The sequence below is a fragment of the Scleropages formosus genome, chromosome 17 (genome assembly GCF_900964775.1).
Source record: "Scleropages formosus chromosome 17, fSclFor1.1, whole genome shotgun sequence".
NCBI classification, from domain to species: domain Eukaryota; kingdom Metazoa; phylum Chordata; class Actinopteri; order Osteoglossiformes; family Osteoglossidae; genus Scleropages; species Scleropages formosus.
In genome coordinates, this window is record NC_041822.1 from 25,877,972 (window position 1) to 25,893,616 (window position 15,645).

General features: G+C 46.1%; 2 protein-coding genes across 3 annotated transcripts in view; one reads left to right on the forward strand and one right to left on the reverse strand.

Moving 5' to 3' along the window:
- The window catches only part of rimbp2b (RIMS binding protein 2b), a 71,104-nt gene extending 67,880 nt beyond the window's left edge, over positions 1-3,224 (forward strand). For both annotated transcript variants that reach the window (XM_029259583.1, XM_029259580.1), the window contains one exon: positions 461-3,224. In XM_029259583.1, the coding sequence (XP_029115416.1) occupies positions 461-655 (195 nt within the window). In that variant the 3' untranslated portion in view covers positions 656-3,224. The remainder of the gene's footprint in view (positions 1-460) is intronic.
- Positions 3,225-4,240: 1,016 nt separating this feature from the next.
- slc46a2 (solute carrier family 46 member 2) lies at positions 4,241-8,542 on the reverse strand. Its single transcript, XM_018731615.2, has 4 exons — positions 7,219-8,542; positions 6,573-6,656; positions 5,544-5,700; positions 4,241-5,179 (listed from the first exon to the last, which is right to left on the reverse strand). The coding sequence occupies exons 1-4, from the start codon at positions 8,207-8,209 to the stop codon at positions 5,122-5,124; spliced, it is 1,290 nt and encodes a 429-aa protein (XP_018587131.2). The 5' UTR covers positions 8,210-8,542; the 3' UTR covers positions 4,241-5,121.
- Between the last annotated feature and the right edge of the window lie 7,103 nt (positions 8,543-15,645).

Below are 15,645 nucleotides of genomic sequence, written 5' to 3' on the forward strand. Positions count from 1 at the left end.
TTATTATTATTATTATTATTATTATTATTATTATTATTATTATTATTATTATTATCTTTGTGCCCATCGTAGCCATCTTAAAGAGCCCCCTGTAATTAAAAACTGAACGATTAATGACATTTGTGAAGAAATTATATCTCTCACATGTGATCTAAAGTCCTGTAAGACCTCCAGCTTTCTTCAGGTTTAACCCTGAAACTGCTGGACTCACTGATCTTACACAGAGGTGGGGGCTGGGCTGGCTGGGGTGGGCCCTGGTGTTGCAATAGAAATGTGTGTAAGGGTATGATATGCTTTATGAAATGTCATTTAAAAAAAAGAAAAAAAAAAACACCAAATGGGCAAGAGAAGGCAGTCTGTCTACAGTGGCCTGCAGAGTGACACGGGACGCAGGGGGACTGGGGTGCGAGAGCGCCGGCTTTGTAATGGCCTGAACTCTCCCTTACGGGTCTCCCATTAGGTTCCCCTGGAAAGCATGGGTCCACCCAGGAGAGCTGCCTCCCCCACTGTGCGCCAGCATCTCCCCAGCTCCAGGCCCGCTGCGCTGGGGTCGGGCAGCTCCGTAAGGGGCCCCCGCGACTTGTCCTCCAAAAAGAAAAAGGGCCTGCTGTCCAAAGGGAAGAAACTGTTGAAAAGACTTGGTGCTGTGAAATGATGACCCGCCACATGTAGTCCCAGTACGCCCCAGGTCCTAAACGTGTTATGGAAAAATGTCCAATTCTTCCATTACTGTAACTGAAATGGGGAAAAAAATCAGCTGTCAAAACTAGGGTTTTCATGACAACGGTCAACTAGTCGAGTGCTGTACACACCTCTGGACGAGAGCCGTTCTTACCGCGCTACGTCTGGTGGCCGAAAGCTGGACGTTTTGCTCCTTATGCAACCGGTCAAGGAGAACGTGAGCGTTGCCGGTAGAGCCAAGTGAAGATGGGGACGCGAGCGGGGCATCGATGCGCTACTTCGTCCTCTCTCTCCTTCCCACTGCGGCTCGCTTGCAGGGCTCAGCATGTTGACTCGTTGGGTATAGGGACACTCGAAGCACACGTTTACAGCCGCTGACCGCTAGGGTTTCGAACCCTCGGCACGCACCGAGGGAGGTCTACACGTAGTGTGGCCCGCACCTGTAGTAGGTCAGTAGACCGGCTCCTCACCGTACAAACACAAACGAGTCTCTTCGGAATTCCACGGTCACTTTTAGCACCAAGTCACAAAGAGGGTAAGAAAAAGGATAATAACACAGATGTCCGTCAACTAAGTCCCTGGTTAGCGTCTTTAAAGAATCGTTGATAACGTTACAATAAATAGCTGCTTTGAAAGAATCTGTAAGACTGTATTAACAATAAAAAAAATGTGATTGCTGACACTCATCCTATAAACACGTGCAATGTTCCTCATCTTCTTGCTGATCAGCGACACTCAGGAACACCGGACAGGACCTGTAAACACTGTGAAAGGGAGTTGAAAGAAGGTGGTCCCTCGCTCCTGTTCTGTTTTGGATGATCCTTTCCGCCATCTGTCGCCTCAGACAGCAAACACCGGTTGCTTTCACTTGGCTGCTAAAATTTTACAGGATAGATACGTGGAGAAAAGACGCATTTGAAAATGAGCTTTGAAAATTCCTGACTCGAGCATTCGCAGCACGAGGAGCTTGCGGACCGCGTTAGCTTTTATATGAAGTGCAGCCCGTGTGGGGACCCGTGCGTGGACCCGTGCGTGGACCCGCGTGTGGGGTGCGCTGTACGCGGCCCGTTTGTGGCGCACAAACTCCCACACCTGTACTTATTATGCATCGCAGTGGGTCAGCGCACAGCATCTTCCCTGCTACATCCACACACGCGACGCTCAACTATCCGTGTGCATTTTGCCACTTTCCTCATTCGTATCACCTTTCAAGTCTTTCAGACACGTGGCATGTTTAGGAATCTGGGGGGGGGGGGGTCCTAGAAATTTAAAAAAAGCACATCTCAGTACGTCTCCCGATGCCTTTAAGCACTGCACACGTGAGCCGAGCCGTTTTAAAATGGGCCCTGAGAACAGTCTTTGCGGCTAACTACTAGCTAACTGGCTAACTAGCTAACCGACACAGCGTATCTATCCGGTCACTCAGGACTAGTTTATCAATCCAGACTAGTCATGAAACACCTAGTTTGAAGCAGCCCTCCATGTATTTGCCTTATAAATGCACAATGGTTTGTATTTTGTCCGGTTAATGGAGCAAGAGTAGTTTGTACGTTTCGTGTGCATTCATGTTAGTGCATTCCATCTAAAAAAAAAAAATGTAGTTATAAGTGATGTGATCACGTGCCGTTCTGCCAACTACATTTCCATGTGTTACTTGTTTTGGTTGGAGTGGGGGTGGGTACTTAAAATGGCTTACTCATTTTATGAAAACAAAAAAATGAAAGTTGTCCAGTTTTACACTGCTAGCTAACCCTGAGCTGCGAGCAAGCTGTCGCTAAAGGGGCGGAGCTCTGGACATGTTGTCCAATGGGGTGAATTTATTCCTGCTGTGTGTCTGGGCATCGACCAATGGGAATGATCCTGCAAATGGGGTCGGAAGGTGGAACTTGGGAAGGGGCGCGAGACCGAGATCGCGGGGAACACCTTCTCCAGGTACCCTGAAAATCCACGGGATTTGACCCAACGCTCAGCCCTGTTTCGGCCCGCGGCCGCTTTGTGAAATGAAACCTTTTCCCACTCTTCCCATGAGGCGTTACTCAAAACCAACACGTCACCACTCCATGTCTCCAGTCCATCTTTTCGTTTCTTACCCTTTCATTATTTTACCTCTCAAAAATCCACTGCTTTAAGTTCCTACCTGGGTGGAAAAACACAGAACATTGAAGAGACTGAAAGTGAGACTGCCAAAAAAGGAATGTATAAAATATTCAGTTTAACTTGCATAACTGTCAGCCAAAAAAAGCATTTGATCCATAGGAATAGATGTACATTTTTGCAAATCATGAAACCTTAAGTCAGTAGTTGGGCATAGCTTCTATACATATTGTTTGAGTGACTTGCTCTTTTTGTACTTTGTCCATTTGTAAATTGTTTTTAAATGTTTATACTTGATTTTCAGACTGCCTTTTTTGTAAATTAAAATTTATAATCAGACAGTGCAAGCTTTCCCCATGGTGTCTTCTACAACATGATGTTTAAAAGTCTGCAGTTGTGTGCTAGCTTTATGAAATTAAAATCATTGGCCTATATTTGTGGTTATCAAATACCGTGTGGGTGTGCATGTGTACAAATTTTTTTATCAAAATAAATTTGATATTTTGTACAACTGTGCCTGTTTTGTCTCTGCCAAACATGTACTAAATTACGTATTCAGAGCAAACCTGAACACTTTTTTGTGTACGATTCACGCGCCACATCCAGCACTAAATCTCACTTTTACCCTCTGCGCCCTTTCACCCGCTATGATCCCAGCACCTACCTGCTAAGCCTAAGCTCCCTGTGTCACGCGGGACCGCCAACATTTCCTGTCCGTCTCAAGTGGTCCCTGCAGATGCACAACAGCTGTTGTGTCCTCTGCAACAGAGTCTATTATTAAATGTTAGAAGGTCTTCCTTGAGGTGTATGTTGTTAAGGAATGTGTAATGTATACCTGCACTTGCTTTAACATTTATTCACTGGGCAGCGTCTTCTCTCTAAAGTTAACAACAATTGAGAATTTACAACAGTGCATCAGCAACTGACGAAGGGCTTTGGACGCAGACACAGGACTATAGACACAGTTTGTGTGTGTGACACCACCATGTTGCTGGTTCACATCCCTCCAGTAGCTCCTGTGGAAGTGACATTAAAACAGTAAATACATAGACAATCATAGCAGATGGTGTTGGACTCTGATGGAGCTGTCAGGAGATCGGCAGACAAGTTGCTCTCAAAGAGATGGGTTCGAGACCCTTCTTGAACACTGGGATTCAGCTCTGAGGGACACAGGGAGCCCATTCTGCAACACTGACGCCGAGGCAAAGAACTGGTCAACCAAAACTGTAACACTTATCTCTTTCACAAACTCTACCTGAAACATCAACGTAGATGACAGTCAAGATTATGGTGAAATTGCAGTCGGCCCCCCGAATAAACAACAAGGTGCGATGGTGGACAGAATATTTTCTGTAAGTTTGTACATTTAGTCCATGTAATGAATGCAGTATGATAAGTAATGATATGTTTCATGCAGAATTCCATTTGATTAAATCTGTACCAAAAATACTCTGTTATTTGCCCCATTAGTTAGTTATTCAATATTGCAAACGCACTTAAAATCAGTCTTGTAATAAACTTAAACCATGTATGAATATAATAATACATACAGCATAATACATTTTACACTGATATTTATGCACAACCGCAAAATAAGGTCTCGTATACAACTATAGTTCACATCCTTCAGTTTCACCTGTCGATTGTTGTTCATTTACAAGCTGTCAAGACACAGAGGCCTTTCGCCCCCAAAGTCAGTGTCAAACATTCTGACGATAAACACTTCCCCACCGTCTTCTTCTACATGGGAATCACAATAAGTTACCTTCTCATACATCACTTATGAAATTATTAACAGTCACTTTGGTATTGTGCGCTTACAATCACTTTCCTTTTTTAAACCATGTAATAAACCTATAAGCAAAGTTTTAGTTTACTTGTACATTCGATAAACCCTAAAAAAGTGCTACTTTACTGTCAGCCAGTAACCATTTTTAAAAAGTATGTCTAGATTATGGGAAAGAAGTTTTAACACCAATACATTTCAGAGAAAAGCTGCTAACGTTACTATGTACAGTTACATTTATTTAGTTGTCTCACACTTTCCACTAAAGCGATTTACAATCTTGGGCTCCTTACAACGATTTACCCTTTTTACAGCTGCAAAATTACGGGAAAATCCCGCTTGATTCATTTTCAGACACTTCATTTTACACACCGTTCTATGCAACAATATATCGTCACACATATTTGCTTTGACTTCAGCCCTTCAAGCTGTGCTCCATGACGCATTGAGCCGAGGGGTAACATTCTGCGGTGAACCCGTCTGTCCGGTTACTCTCTCTGCATTAACTCCTTCCGTGCTGGAGCTGGTGGAACACTGTTTTTACTCCAGCTCCAGCGTCATCAGTTGCCCTCTAGGCTCTCATAGCTCTCCTGCCTTGCTGTCCTACAGCCAACAACACTGCAGAAAAAAAACAGAGAAAACAGGTAAACGTACTGTAATGACAAACTTGTCACCATGTGGTTGCAGGTTCGGGCCTCGCTTCGGGTGTAATTTTCTCTACAGCTGTTCAAAAAGCTATGACAATACTACGTTTAAGTTACTGTTTATGTGACTCTTTTCACCAAAGTGACCAGTGCTAGGATTGTAGACTAGGATCCATACACTGATTTACCCACTTATACAAAAGGGTCAGTCTTTACTGTGTCAATCCAGGGTAATATTCTTGATATCCAGCTACATTCGTGTAGTAAAACAGCAAGTCTATCTAAATAAAAGGGTGGACTTATAATAATCATCATCAGCATAATCACAATAATCTTACCTTATAGGTATAATGGCAAGGACTGTGAGGATGCTGGACAGCAGGAAGACAAACCCAGGGAACCAGTCGAGCGTGGCCTGGTAAACCTTGGTGAAGATGGGCGAATACACCAGACTGGCGAGGGCAAAGCACAGCTGGAGCAGAAGCAGAATTCGGCCTTTGGAAACAGGAAGCGTTGCCGTGTCAAGAAGCATTCCTCACCACACAGATCATACCACCTAATGCAATTTTAAAAAGCAGAAGCTTTTCTTTCTCATGCAAAAATGGAATGGGAAGAAGGTCGCCTTTTTCGTGATCTTGGAGGGCTACTGCTCTCACGGTACACTGGGGGGGGGACAGCTGGCCGGGTGGGACTCGTACAGGGACAAGTCAGCTCTCTTGTCCATGTGTGGACTATTAGTTTTTCAGATTTACACTCACAAATCAGTATTAAAAGTTCAATATGCTTAATTTCCAAAAACAGAGGTAAACTCAGATAAGCGTGACTGAAGAGATATAATGAGAATATTGCTTTGACTTTTGTGAAGTAGCCCTGCCGTACAGCTGTCCTTTTGTGCTCGTTTGCCTGGATGTTACCAGCGAAATTAATAGAAATTTAAAAAATATTATGGACAACATCACTGTGATCCCGGCAGCGGAGCCACTATGTCCATCCTCTCGGCTGAATGTCACCGAACGATAAAACGGGAGAACATTAACGAATTATGTGAAATCTCTGCGGCCCGGACCAGGTACGGCTGAACCACATTCTTCTCCTTCCATCCTAGCAGTTATTCATTGTGGAGAAAGTTCAGACCATATTCCCTTCCTCTTTGGGAAGTTTCTGTTCTCTCTGTGACACCGTTATTCTCGCTGTGGGGGAACAACAGGAAATTGTAATTGCAGTTAGTTCACGTCCCTGCGTGGCGAACCATTGACACACACTCGTTTTCACGTCTCCATTGTCTTTCTCTAGCGACATCTCTCCGGCTCTTGTGCAAGGAAGGCTGGGGTCGGTGACTCAGCTCAGTCTGCGCAAAGAGGACTCACCGCAACAGGACGCTTGGACTTGCTTCGACAGCAGGGATCGAATGGTGGGCATTGGAATCAGGGCGAACACGGTCAGGGTTCGAGCTGCAGCCACAGAGAGGAAAGACCTTATAACAGAGGTGTTTATGACATGCAGCCCAGTCAACGTTTACTACAGAGCGAGTTTTCAATGGGACACCAGGCGGCATATTGACTAGAGCCTTGTGCTCCATTCGAAAGGCATGGGTTTGAATCCTTACTTTAGTAGTTGTAATCAAGGTATCTGACACAGTAAAAAATTACTCAGCTGTCGAAATGTGCAAATCACTGTAAATAGCTTAGTGCACTAACCAGCACTATTATTATTATTATTATTACTACTACTATTACACCTTATTTGTCTAGTCATTTATTTACCTTACATTAGCCATCAGGGCAACACTAAAAATCAATTAACAGACCCATTACTATTATTATTAAACAAAAACAAACACTCAGCTCAGTACTGTTTTAACGGAAACATTGATAACAGTAGAGTTTTAGTGGAAGTACTGAAAACATCCACTCATACCTTTACATAACGCAATATAATTTTTTCACACTTTCTTTCATGAAGCTCTTTTAAATATTCCAGAAGAACTTTAAGGTGGTAAAAGCTCTTTCTCACCCAGGTAAAACATGTAGGTAGCAGTCACAAATGCCATGAAGTAAATCCCCGCTGCGAAGGAGATCATGCCAATGATGACCAAGGTGGTATCTACCGCATACTTGGAGAAGACCCAGACCCCCAGGAAGCTGGTGAAGAAGATCACGAAGCCCACAGCGTTGCCATAGCCCACCTGGGTGGCGTCCCAGCTCAGAGGTGCCTTCATCACAAAAGATATGAGCATCTCCATCCCTCCAGCCACAGCTACATCATACAGGATGGCGCTTAAGAACAGCAGGCCGATGGTGAGGTTGAAGGCGGGCAGATGTCTCCGCCAAGTCTTTGTGGGATACTCTCTTCTCTCCCTACCACAGTCTTCAAATGTCTCTGGAGGTGTCAACACCAACACGACGTAGACCAGACAAAACAGGTAGAGCAGGACACACAGCGCCACCAGAATCGTCCCTTGCTTCGTTCCAGATGCGTACAGCTGGAAGAGGTGTCCGGAAACCAGACTGCCCACGAAACCAGCCAGCCCATAGATCAACTCAACAGCCATGATCCGCAGAGACCTGCGCTCCCTCCGCGACGTAACCGACGCCAGGGCCATCACACCCGCCCAGTAGGAGGAGAACCCTCCGCAGAGGCCGTAGACGACGGCTCCGCCAAACATCACCTGGATGGGCCAATCGAACAGGAGGACCACGAGCAACAGCATCCTGGAGAGCAGGTAGCCCACGAGGGGTACGGCGATGGGCACCTTCCTGCGGCCGCGGTCTCCGCACCTGGCCAACAGGTAGGCTGGCAGGAAGGGCAGCAGGTTGGAGATCATGGTGTAGGTCATGTAGAAGTCCGATATGGCCCTCTGCTGCTCATCGGGGCTGGAAGAGGCGTTGGAGGAACATCTCAGCTTGACAACCATCTGCAGACCCGTGTCGTAGAAGGAGCTGGCGACCTGGGCCGTCGCGACCACCGGGTGGATCAGGGTCCTCGCGGAAGACAGAGAGAACATCTCGTCGAGTCGAAGGAAGGAAGGCGCCAGGACAGGAGGAGCGCGAGGCGTCCTTGTTACAAAGTCGCGCCGCCGCGTGACAAAAGAAAAGTGCAGCGAAACTTAAAGCGAAAGCAGAAGAGCACAGAGTGAGGAAGCGAGCGATTCGGGAGGAGCTTTCGAGCAGAACCCGAGCATAACGTTGAGCAGCGCACCTCCTCACGATCCGAACGTCAGCGCGAGGGAAACGGAAAGGAGCGACTCCCGCTGCTTGTAGTGTGAGGAAGCACGGCTCGCTTCGTTGATTATAGTACCACTAGTTTCTGAAAAGCTCGTGCGTATAATAAGGAGGTGCGATCCCAGAGTGCTCTCGTCTTTACTCTAGGGGTGTAAAGCGAGCCCCGCAGAGCCTGAGCGGAGCCCCTCCGCACGCTGCGCTGCGCTGCGCTGTGGAAGTGTGAGAAACGTCCTCCGTCATAAGCACAACAGCTTCATCATATTATCCTACCCCTCCGTCCCCAGCATTTAAATATATTTTAATGCTTGCTTTTAAGGAGGGGAGTGCGGTGGCGCAGTGGGTTGGACCGCGGTCCTGCTCTCCGGTGGGTCTGGGGTTCGAGTCCCGCTTGGGGTGCCTTGTGACGGACTGGCGTCCCGTCCTGGGTGTGTCCCCTCCCCTTCTGGCCTTGCGCCCTGTGTTGCCGGGTGGGCTCCGGTTCCCCGTGACCCCGTATGGGACAAGCGGTTCTGAAAGTGTGTGTGTGTGTGTGTGTGTGTGTGTGTGTGTGTGTGTGTGTGTGTGTGTGTGTGTGTGTGTGTGTGTGTTTACTTTTAAATATACTTGCCTTTCCCCTCGGTTTGCTTGCTTGACTTCTTTAACGTGTGTGTGTGTGTGTGTGTGTGTGTGTGTGTGTGTGTGTGTGTGTGTGTGTGTGTGTGTGTGTGTGTGTGTGTGTGTGTGTGAAGCGGAGCGGTCCCTTTAAATCCGCAGAGAGTCCACAGGTGACTTCTGTAAATTTGGGGGGGGCGCCCACCTATTATTTCGTGGTCCCGCGTGCAGGTGTGTTTCTACTAACATCCTTTTTTTTAAAATATATGTAAGTTGATGATGTTGAACTCAAGATGTTGTTCGATCTCACGCGAGGAGAGTCGATGGATGGGCGCGCGCGAGTAGGTGAGCGGCGTTTTTCAAAGCGGACAAAAGTTTTGAGTTACGTGAATAAACAACTGTTGTTGGGTATCTAAAATATTGGAGGAGTTAGTTGGATTTGGTGACGTTTGGAACTGATGTCTTGTTCTATTTGTTTTGTGTTCACAGAAGGGCTGGTGGCCGAACCCGCGGCTACGGCACCACTGAGTGGTACAACTTAGTGGAGTTAAATTTTTTTTTTTTTTTTTTTTTTTTTTGAAAATCGTGAAAACATTCCTGAGCCGTTAAAATTCTTGATTTTATACTGAAACGCAAGTAATGTTTTTATTGCCATTTAAGCGCTACTGGCTGAATACAAGGTAAAGGCGAGGTAAATTCATCGTAAACGCTGTTCTGTCTCTTTCTCACAGAGCGCGCGCTCGTGGCCACGAGGTGGCGCGAGGTCACCTTTCTGGCGGGAAAATGTGGCGCAGTCGGTCGCCGTGGCGTGAGGCGATAATAAAGCGGCGGTTCGAGCGGAAGAAACGGTAACGAGTCCGGTCGTTCATTTCGTGTTCGCTGCACGTACCGCAGTAAAGGGCTCGAGCGTGTGCTGGAACTCGTGTAAAGTCGACATTCGCTTTCGCTGGATTAGTCCGTTGAAAAAGTGTGTGTCGCTCACGCGGCTGTGTTGCCTCACTCACTCAGTCAGTCAGTAAACCGTTCTTCTTTTACCTCTGTGTGCCCGGCTTTTGCCGTAATGTAGCGGTGCCCCATTACCTCAGTGTAACAGTGTCCCTCTAATTAATAATCAATAATGACGTGTTGGGCAGCAGATGGCGCCAGAGGACAGCGTACGGATGTGGTACATTTTACCGCTTCAGTAGGTAAAGTGACGGTGCTTGACGTGTGTAAATGAGCTGGGCTCGTAATAGCTGTGTCTAGAAGTTTCTAACTTCCTCACGACAGTAGAAGTGACTGCTGTGCTTCTATGTGCTGCGTACAGTGTCACTATGGGAAATCATGTGTCCAGGAGGGAGTAAAAGTGTGTGTGTGTGTGTGTGTGTGTGTGTGTGTGTCTTTAATAAATGACCAAGTTGTGAAACTGGTGACTTTGGTCTGAAAAACTTTGCATGGTCAGGTATCAGGGAGACGCGTAGAGGTTGTGCGACCGTCCCGTGCCGCAAATAATGTGAAAAGAATTCATCGGAAGTGTAATATTATGTGGGGCGACAGCAGAAGAGAGAAGCGCAGGTTGGAACACGTTGTAAATTCCACCGTGGAGTTTCGACGGGAGCGGAGAAGTCGAGGGCAAAGATGGGGGCCCTCGGGCCCTCGTTAACTGCTAGGCGTGTGTGTGAGGGAGAGAGCGGGGAAATTTTAGTTGGAAAAGTGCAACGATGTGCTCCGTCCTTTGGCTCGGATGTGACCTGAAGTCGTATGGTCCCCTGTGCGGTTCTACAGCTCTTAGCCACCACTTAGTGGCAGGAATGGAATGCAGGTGCTCTATTGAAGGTTGTGCTTTACATACATATTTTCAAATTTTATCTGACACTTTATTCCCCCTTTCAGTGTGATTTGATGGTGTGTGTGTACACAGAAGGGCAGGTTTTCCTGAATCAGTTCCTGTTAATTATTGCATAATAGAGATCAAAATTTAATTTTTATGATTATTTTGGGCTTATGAGGTATTTCATACTGTGTTTTACTAATTATACAGCATCCTTTTTCTGCGTTTGTGAACATGTTCTTTGGCATTATGCGCTTCAACAGTGACCACTCTGAGTACGCTGCTTTGAGAGTGTTACAGATTAACTTAAATACGCACGCACGCACACACACGCAGTTTGTCCCAAGCAGGGTCACAGTGAACTGGATCCTAACCCAGCAACACAAGGCCTGGGCTGGAGGGGGAGGGGACACACCCAGGATGGGACACCAGTCCGTTATAAGGCACCCCAAGCAGGACTCGAACCCCAGACCCACCGGAGAGCAGTGAGCCACCACAGTCCTCCACTTTTAAATAGACATTTTTATATATATATAAAAAAAACCAAGTTCCCTCTTGCAGTGCTTACAGTTCTGTGTGATGCCTTTTTTTTTTTTTTGTGTCAACTATTGCGTGTTCATTTTTATGTTTTCTGCGCAGAGGGAAATATTAGGCTTTGACCCCTTGCTGTTCATTGTTCATTTTGGGGTCTGACTGAAGAGCTGTTCACAGATGGCTGTGGGGGCCTGAGTTTTTTTTTTTTAAATGGCCCCTGCACAAATGTGCTCCTGCTTTCACCACTCCCAAGTACTTTGAAAAACTAGTGACCCAGATGCTGGGGATCCTGTCACCAGCCCCTCTCAAGGGATTATATGCCACCATTACCCCCCTTTCCATGTGACCTCAGATGCCCCTCCTGTACTCTGTCTTAAGTGTTTTTTTCTAATTTTCTTTTTTAAAAAAAAAAAAAAAAAGCGTTGGGTACCTTGCGGGTATTCTGAGGAAGGCGAAGTCGGGTCTTTCATGTGTGAGATCTGAGTGTGATTACAGAGTCAGACCTGAGGGAGCAAACGGAGATTCTGCACCCGACACACTTTACTGTACATTCCTCAGGAAGGCCGAATCATTGTCATCACGGCACATTTGGCCTTCCCTCACATGCTGGGCCAGTTCATAAAGGATATCTGCCCAACATAGTTCACCTTCCTCTGCTTAGCCTCATAGCTTGCTCACTTGTGTTTATTCACTTTGCAGATGTTTTTCTCCAAAGCACTGTATGATTGAGGGTATTCAAAAAGTATACTCCAAACTTCACACAGGACTATGAAGTGTAAATCCCACAAAATAATTTCACTGGACTGCAGATGAGGCAGAATCCAGAAACCAATGGTGTTTTATTTCAGAGTGAAATAATATTTTGCTTAATTAGGTTAACGGCTATTTCACTTCTGATGAGGGGCAATGGTAGTTTTACACCTTTCAGCTCGGGGAAGAGTAATTGAATGAAAAGCAGTGGCGTTGTTTTGTTCTCCCAGGAGTTTTGACAGCTTGTAAATCTCCATTAATTGCACCAACACATTTACAGCACGGCTGTAAAATGCAAATGTGAAAGAAAATGAGAACTTGCGAACCCAACACCTGGAGTGAATGAACTTAGCAAACCCCCGCAGCACAGTGATATTGTGAACCGCTTCCTCTCAGTGTCCTCATGTGTCCCTCGTGCATCAAAAGGCCCTTTTGCTTTACGCGGAGGAGGACTTTGCTGTTGGCACACAACTCATTAGGCCCTGTTGCATAACAACTGTCACACTGTACTTTAGTGCCCTGGGAATGGCTTCAGGAAGTGTGCAGAATGATGCGAGTGAAGCCTCTCCTCTCCTCTGGGCAGGCGGCGCAATGGGGGAAAAAAAAGAGAGTAAACAAACGGGTTTGTGAAAACCACAGTACCCTGGTTCCTCCGCTTACGAATGGTTGAGTTACGGAAGTTTGTTAGAAATTTTCAAATGTGAAGAAATTTCTATGTAGTGAAACAAATGTGACACGTTTACAGTGTGATGTAATAGATGGCAGTAAAGGACACAAAACAATAGAACTTATAGGGTCCTCCTTCATTCAGCTCGTTTCCCCGGTGTCTGCTTTGTGTTGGGCCTTCTTCCGATTCCGCGATCAATTACATTCTGAGCAATGCTGCGTGTGTCTCTGCCTCAAACTGTGACCGACATCTCGCTTTCAACATGAGAGTCTGGAGACTGTTGTTTTGGTCATTTTTAAAATAGTTTCCATTTTATTCTGCCTGAAAGTTTTAAAATATTAAGAGTTAAAGAATTATAAAAAATTAAAGGCTACATCCAAGATCTTTATGGAACCTAAATCATGAATAAGTTGGCTTAACTTTTCGTTTATTGTAGTTGAGTAATAAAAGTGACTTTGGAGTTATAAACAAAAACAAGACTCCCAGTCCTAGTTACATTGTTATAAGCTGAGGAGCCAGTGTATCTGGAAAACCATTAAGTAAATCATTATTCCAGAGTAAGACATCAGACTAAAACTCTTGTCTCGAGTCATCAGCACTAAAGGAATAAAAACAAAAATAAGAAAAGAGGAGAAAAATACTGCAATAGCAGCACCCTCAACAGCAAAACAAGGACCAGTGAAGTTCATAATACAAAATGTTAGAACACAGTATATGGAGTCATACTGCATAAAAATAAACATGACACTCTAGTTGTACAAAGTACATAAATGGTCATACACATACAGAATTGTATGTCCATCTGGCAGATTGCTGTATAATGTGGTAAAAGCAGCCAGTACTGCAACACTCTGAAGCAGTTAGGGGAGTTGTTTGAATTCCAATTTCTTTATGGACCTCGGTATTTAACGGAGTCCGTCTGATGCCAGCGTGAAAAATGGAGAACTTGTGCAGAAGATCTGGTCAAGTTTTCACCAACTGCATTAGCATCCCACAAAACTTTGTTCGTTACATAAGACTGAGTGAGAATTGTTCCTGCAGGCCGCAAGTTCACAGATCTGCGTGTTGGAAGGCGAGCGGATGGACAGAGGCCTTCTGCAGGGTCTCGTTCGCACGGCGCCGTCGATTCGTGTTCGGTTCCTTGTTCCAGGCTACAGCTCCACCTGCACCTTAAAAGGGGACACTCTTTAGTACAAACTGTATACTGTGTCCACAGTTACCTGGCAGATTTTATCTGACAACTTTCTTCAAGGCAACATACTGTACATCAGTACACTGACTTGCTTGCAGTTATTTACAGGGCTAGGTAATTTTTACTTTATTGGTTGGGGTAAATACCTTGATGAAGGTTCCTACGGGAGGCAGAGGATTGAAACCTGGGTCCTCACAAGGCAATGGCTGTAACCACTATGCCGCCTGCTGACCAGATGGTCTCACAACGATAGTTGTTACTCTAACTGTGGAGATGTTACAGTTGAACTGAAATAGTTGCCCTGGTACCTGTTAAAAAGAATGAATGTGCAGGTTCAATTCGCAGCCACTGCTGAAGGGAACACTTTGCCAAGGTACCCCAAGTTATGCACCTTCTGTCACATGGTCTTTACCATCTTCCCATGATCCTCCACTCTGACTGTGAGCCATAGTTCTGCCCCCGCCCAGCATTTCAGCATCAACGGTCGTGTGTCAGATGTGCGGTTCTCCTACTTCAGGTCAGAACCTCTATCTTTTCAGCTTCTGCTCATTTCCAAGAGGTACCATTTAAAAAGTCTCGGTATAAAATGTGCTTGTTATAAGAGAGGGGAATGATTTAGAAAAGTGACACTTGCAAAGAGCGATTAAATGTGGCTCCTCTAGTTCTTCATTACACCGCAACCCTTTTTAATGGGCCATTAATAAAACTTAAAGGGATTATTTCTGCTCTTTTTGTGTACACATTTGGGTCAAGTCCAGCCAGTTTTATCTTCACACAGATTCCTATCAGCATAATCTGGATCATAATTAAAGTAATTATTAGGAGCGTCTGTCGCTGGTGTTTCCCTCTGAAGGGCGCTTCAAACGACCCCGAGGAGGAGGAGGAGGAGGAGGATGAGAGTGATCCGACTCTGAGCTCAGTCCCGTTTCCCCGCTCCACCGCCGTGGATGAGCCTGGGCGCCGCGCTGCACCGCATCTCCAGAGCCCACCTGAGCTGCACACCGTGTGCACGCGGCCTGTCAGAAATGCCCCGAGTGAAGTGTGAGTCGTACCACCTGACAACGTGGCGTGTGTTTGATGGTGACAAACACCGAGTCTTTGACAGGGCGCGTTCCGCAGGCTCACGGAAGGAGGGCGTGCAAAGAAAGGCCGCTGTCATGTGGCAGGGTTCACATCCCAGTGAGAGGAGGAGCGAGCGGTGACGATGCGGTAAATCGGCAGTTTGCACGTTCTTCTCCGTTCTTGGACAGTGATCGTCACGCAGGATTACCACACAACACATCACATAACAACGCAATGATACAAACACACAGGTCGCCTTTCCTTTTACCCACTTTTACTGCTGAAGGATACACTGCTATTAGAAGTGTAACTGGTGTTTTTAACAGTAGCTTCTTTAATTTTTTATTTTTTTTTTTGGCTTCTTTCTCACTAATTTGTCCTCGCACCTTTGGCTGAAACGATAAGCCACTGGATACATGAGAATCTCTTTGAAAAAGTTTCTTTCAAACATAAGCCCCCTTCCCCCTGAAAAAACAACAAAGACAAAGCCCCCCTCCTCCCCCCCTACGAGGAGAGGGGGAGAAAATGAAAGGAAGGGTGGGGGGGGATGAGAAGAGTACGGTAGAGGCGGCGGCGGCGGCGGGTGAGCAGCGCACCAGCGAGCGGGCCGTGA

Coding starts and splice junctions, on each gene's coding strand:
- slc46a2 (XM_018731615.2), bottom strand. CDS start 8,209: ATGTTCTCTCTGTCTTCCGCGAGGACCCTGATCCACCCGGTGGTCGCG. Junction 6,657..7,218: donor TACCTACATGTTTTACCTGG/GTGAGAAAGAGC, acceptor CTGTGGCTGCAG/CTCGAACCCTGACCGTGTTC. Junction 5,701..6,572: donor AGTCCAAGCGTCCTGTTGCG/GTGAGTCCTCTT, acceptor CTGTTTCCAAAG/GCCGAATTCTGCTTCTGCTC.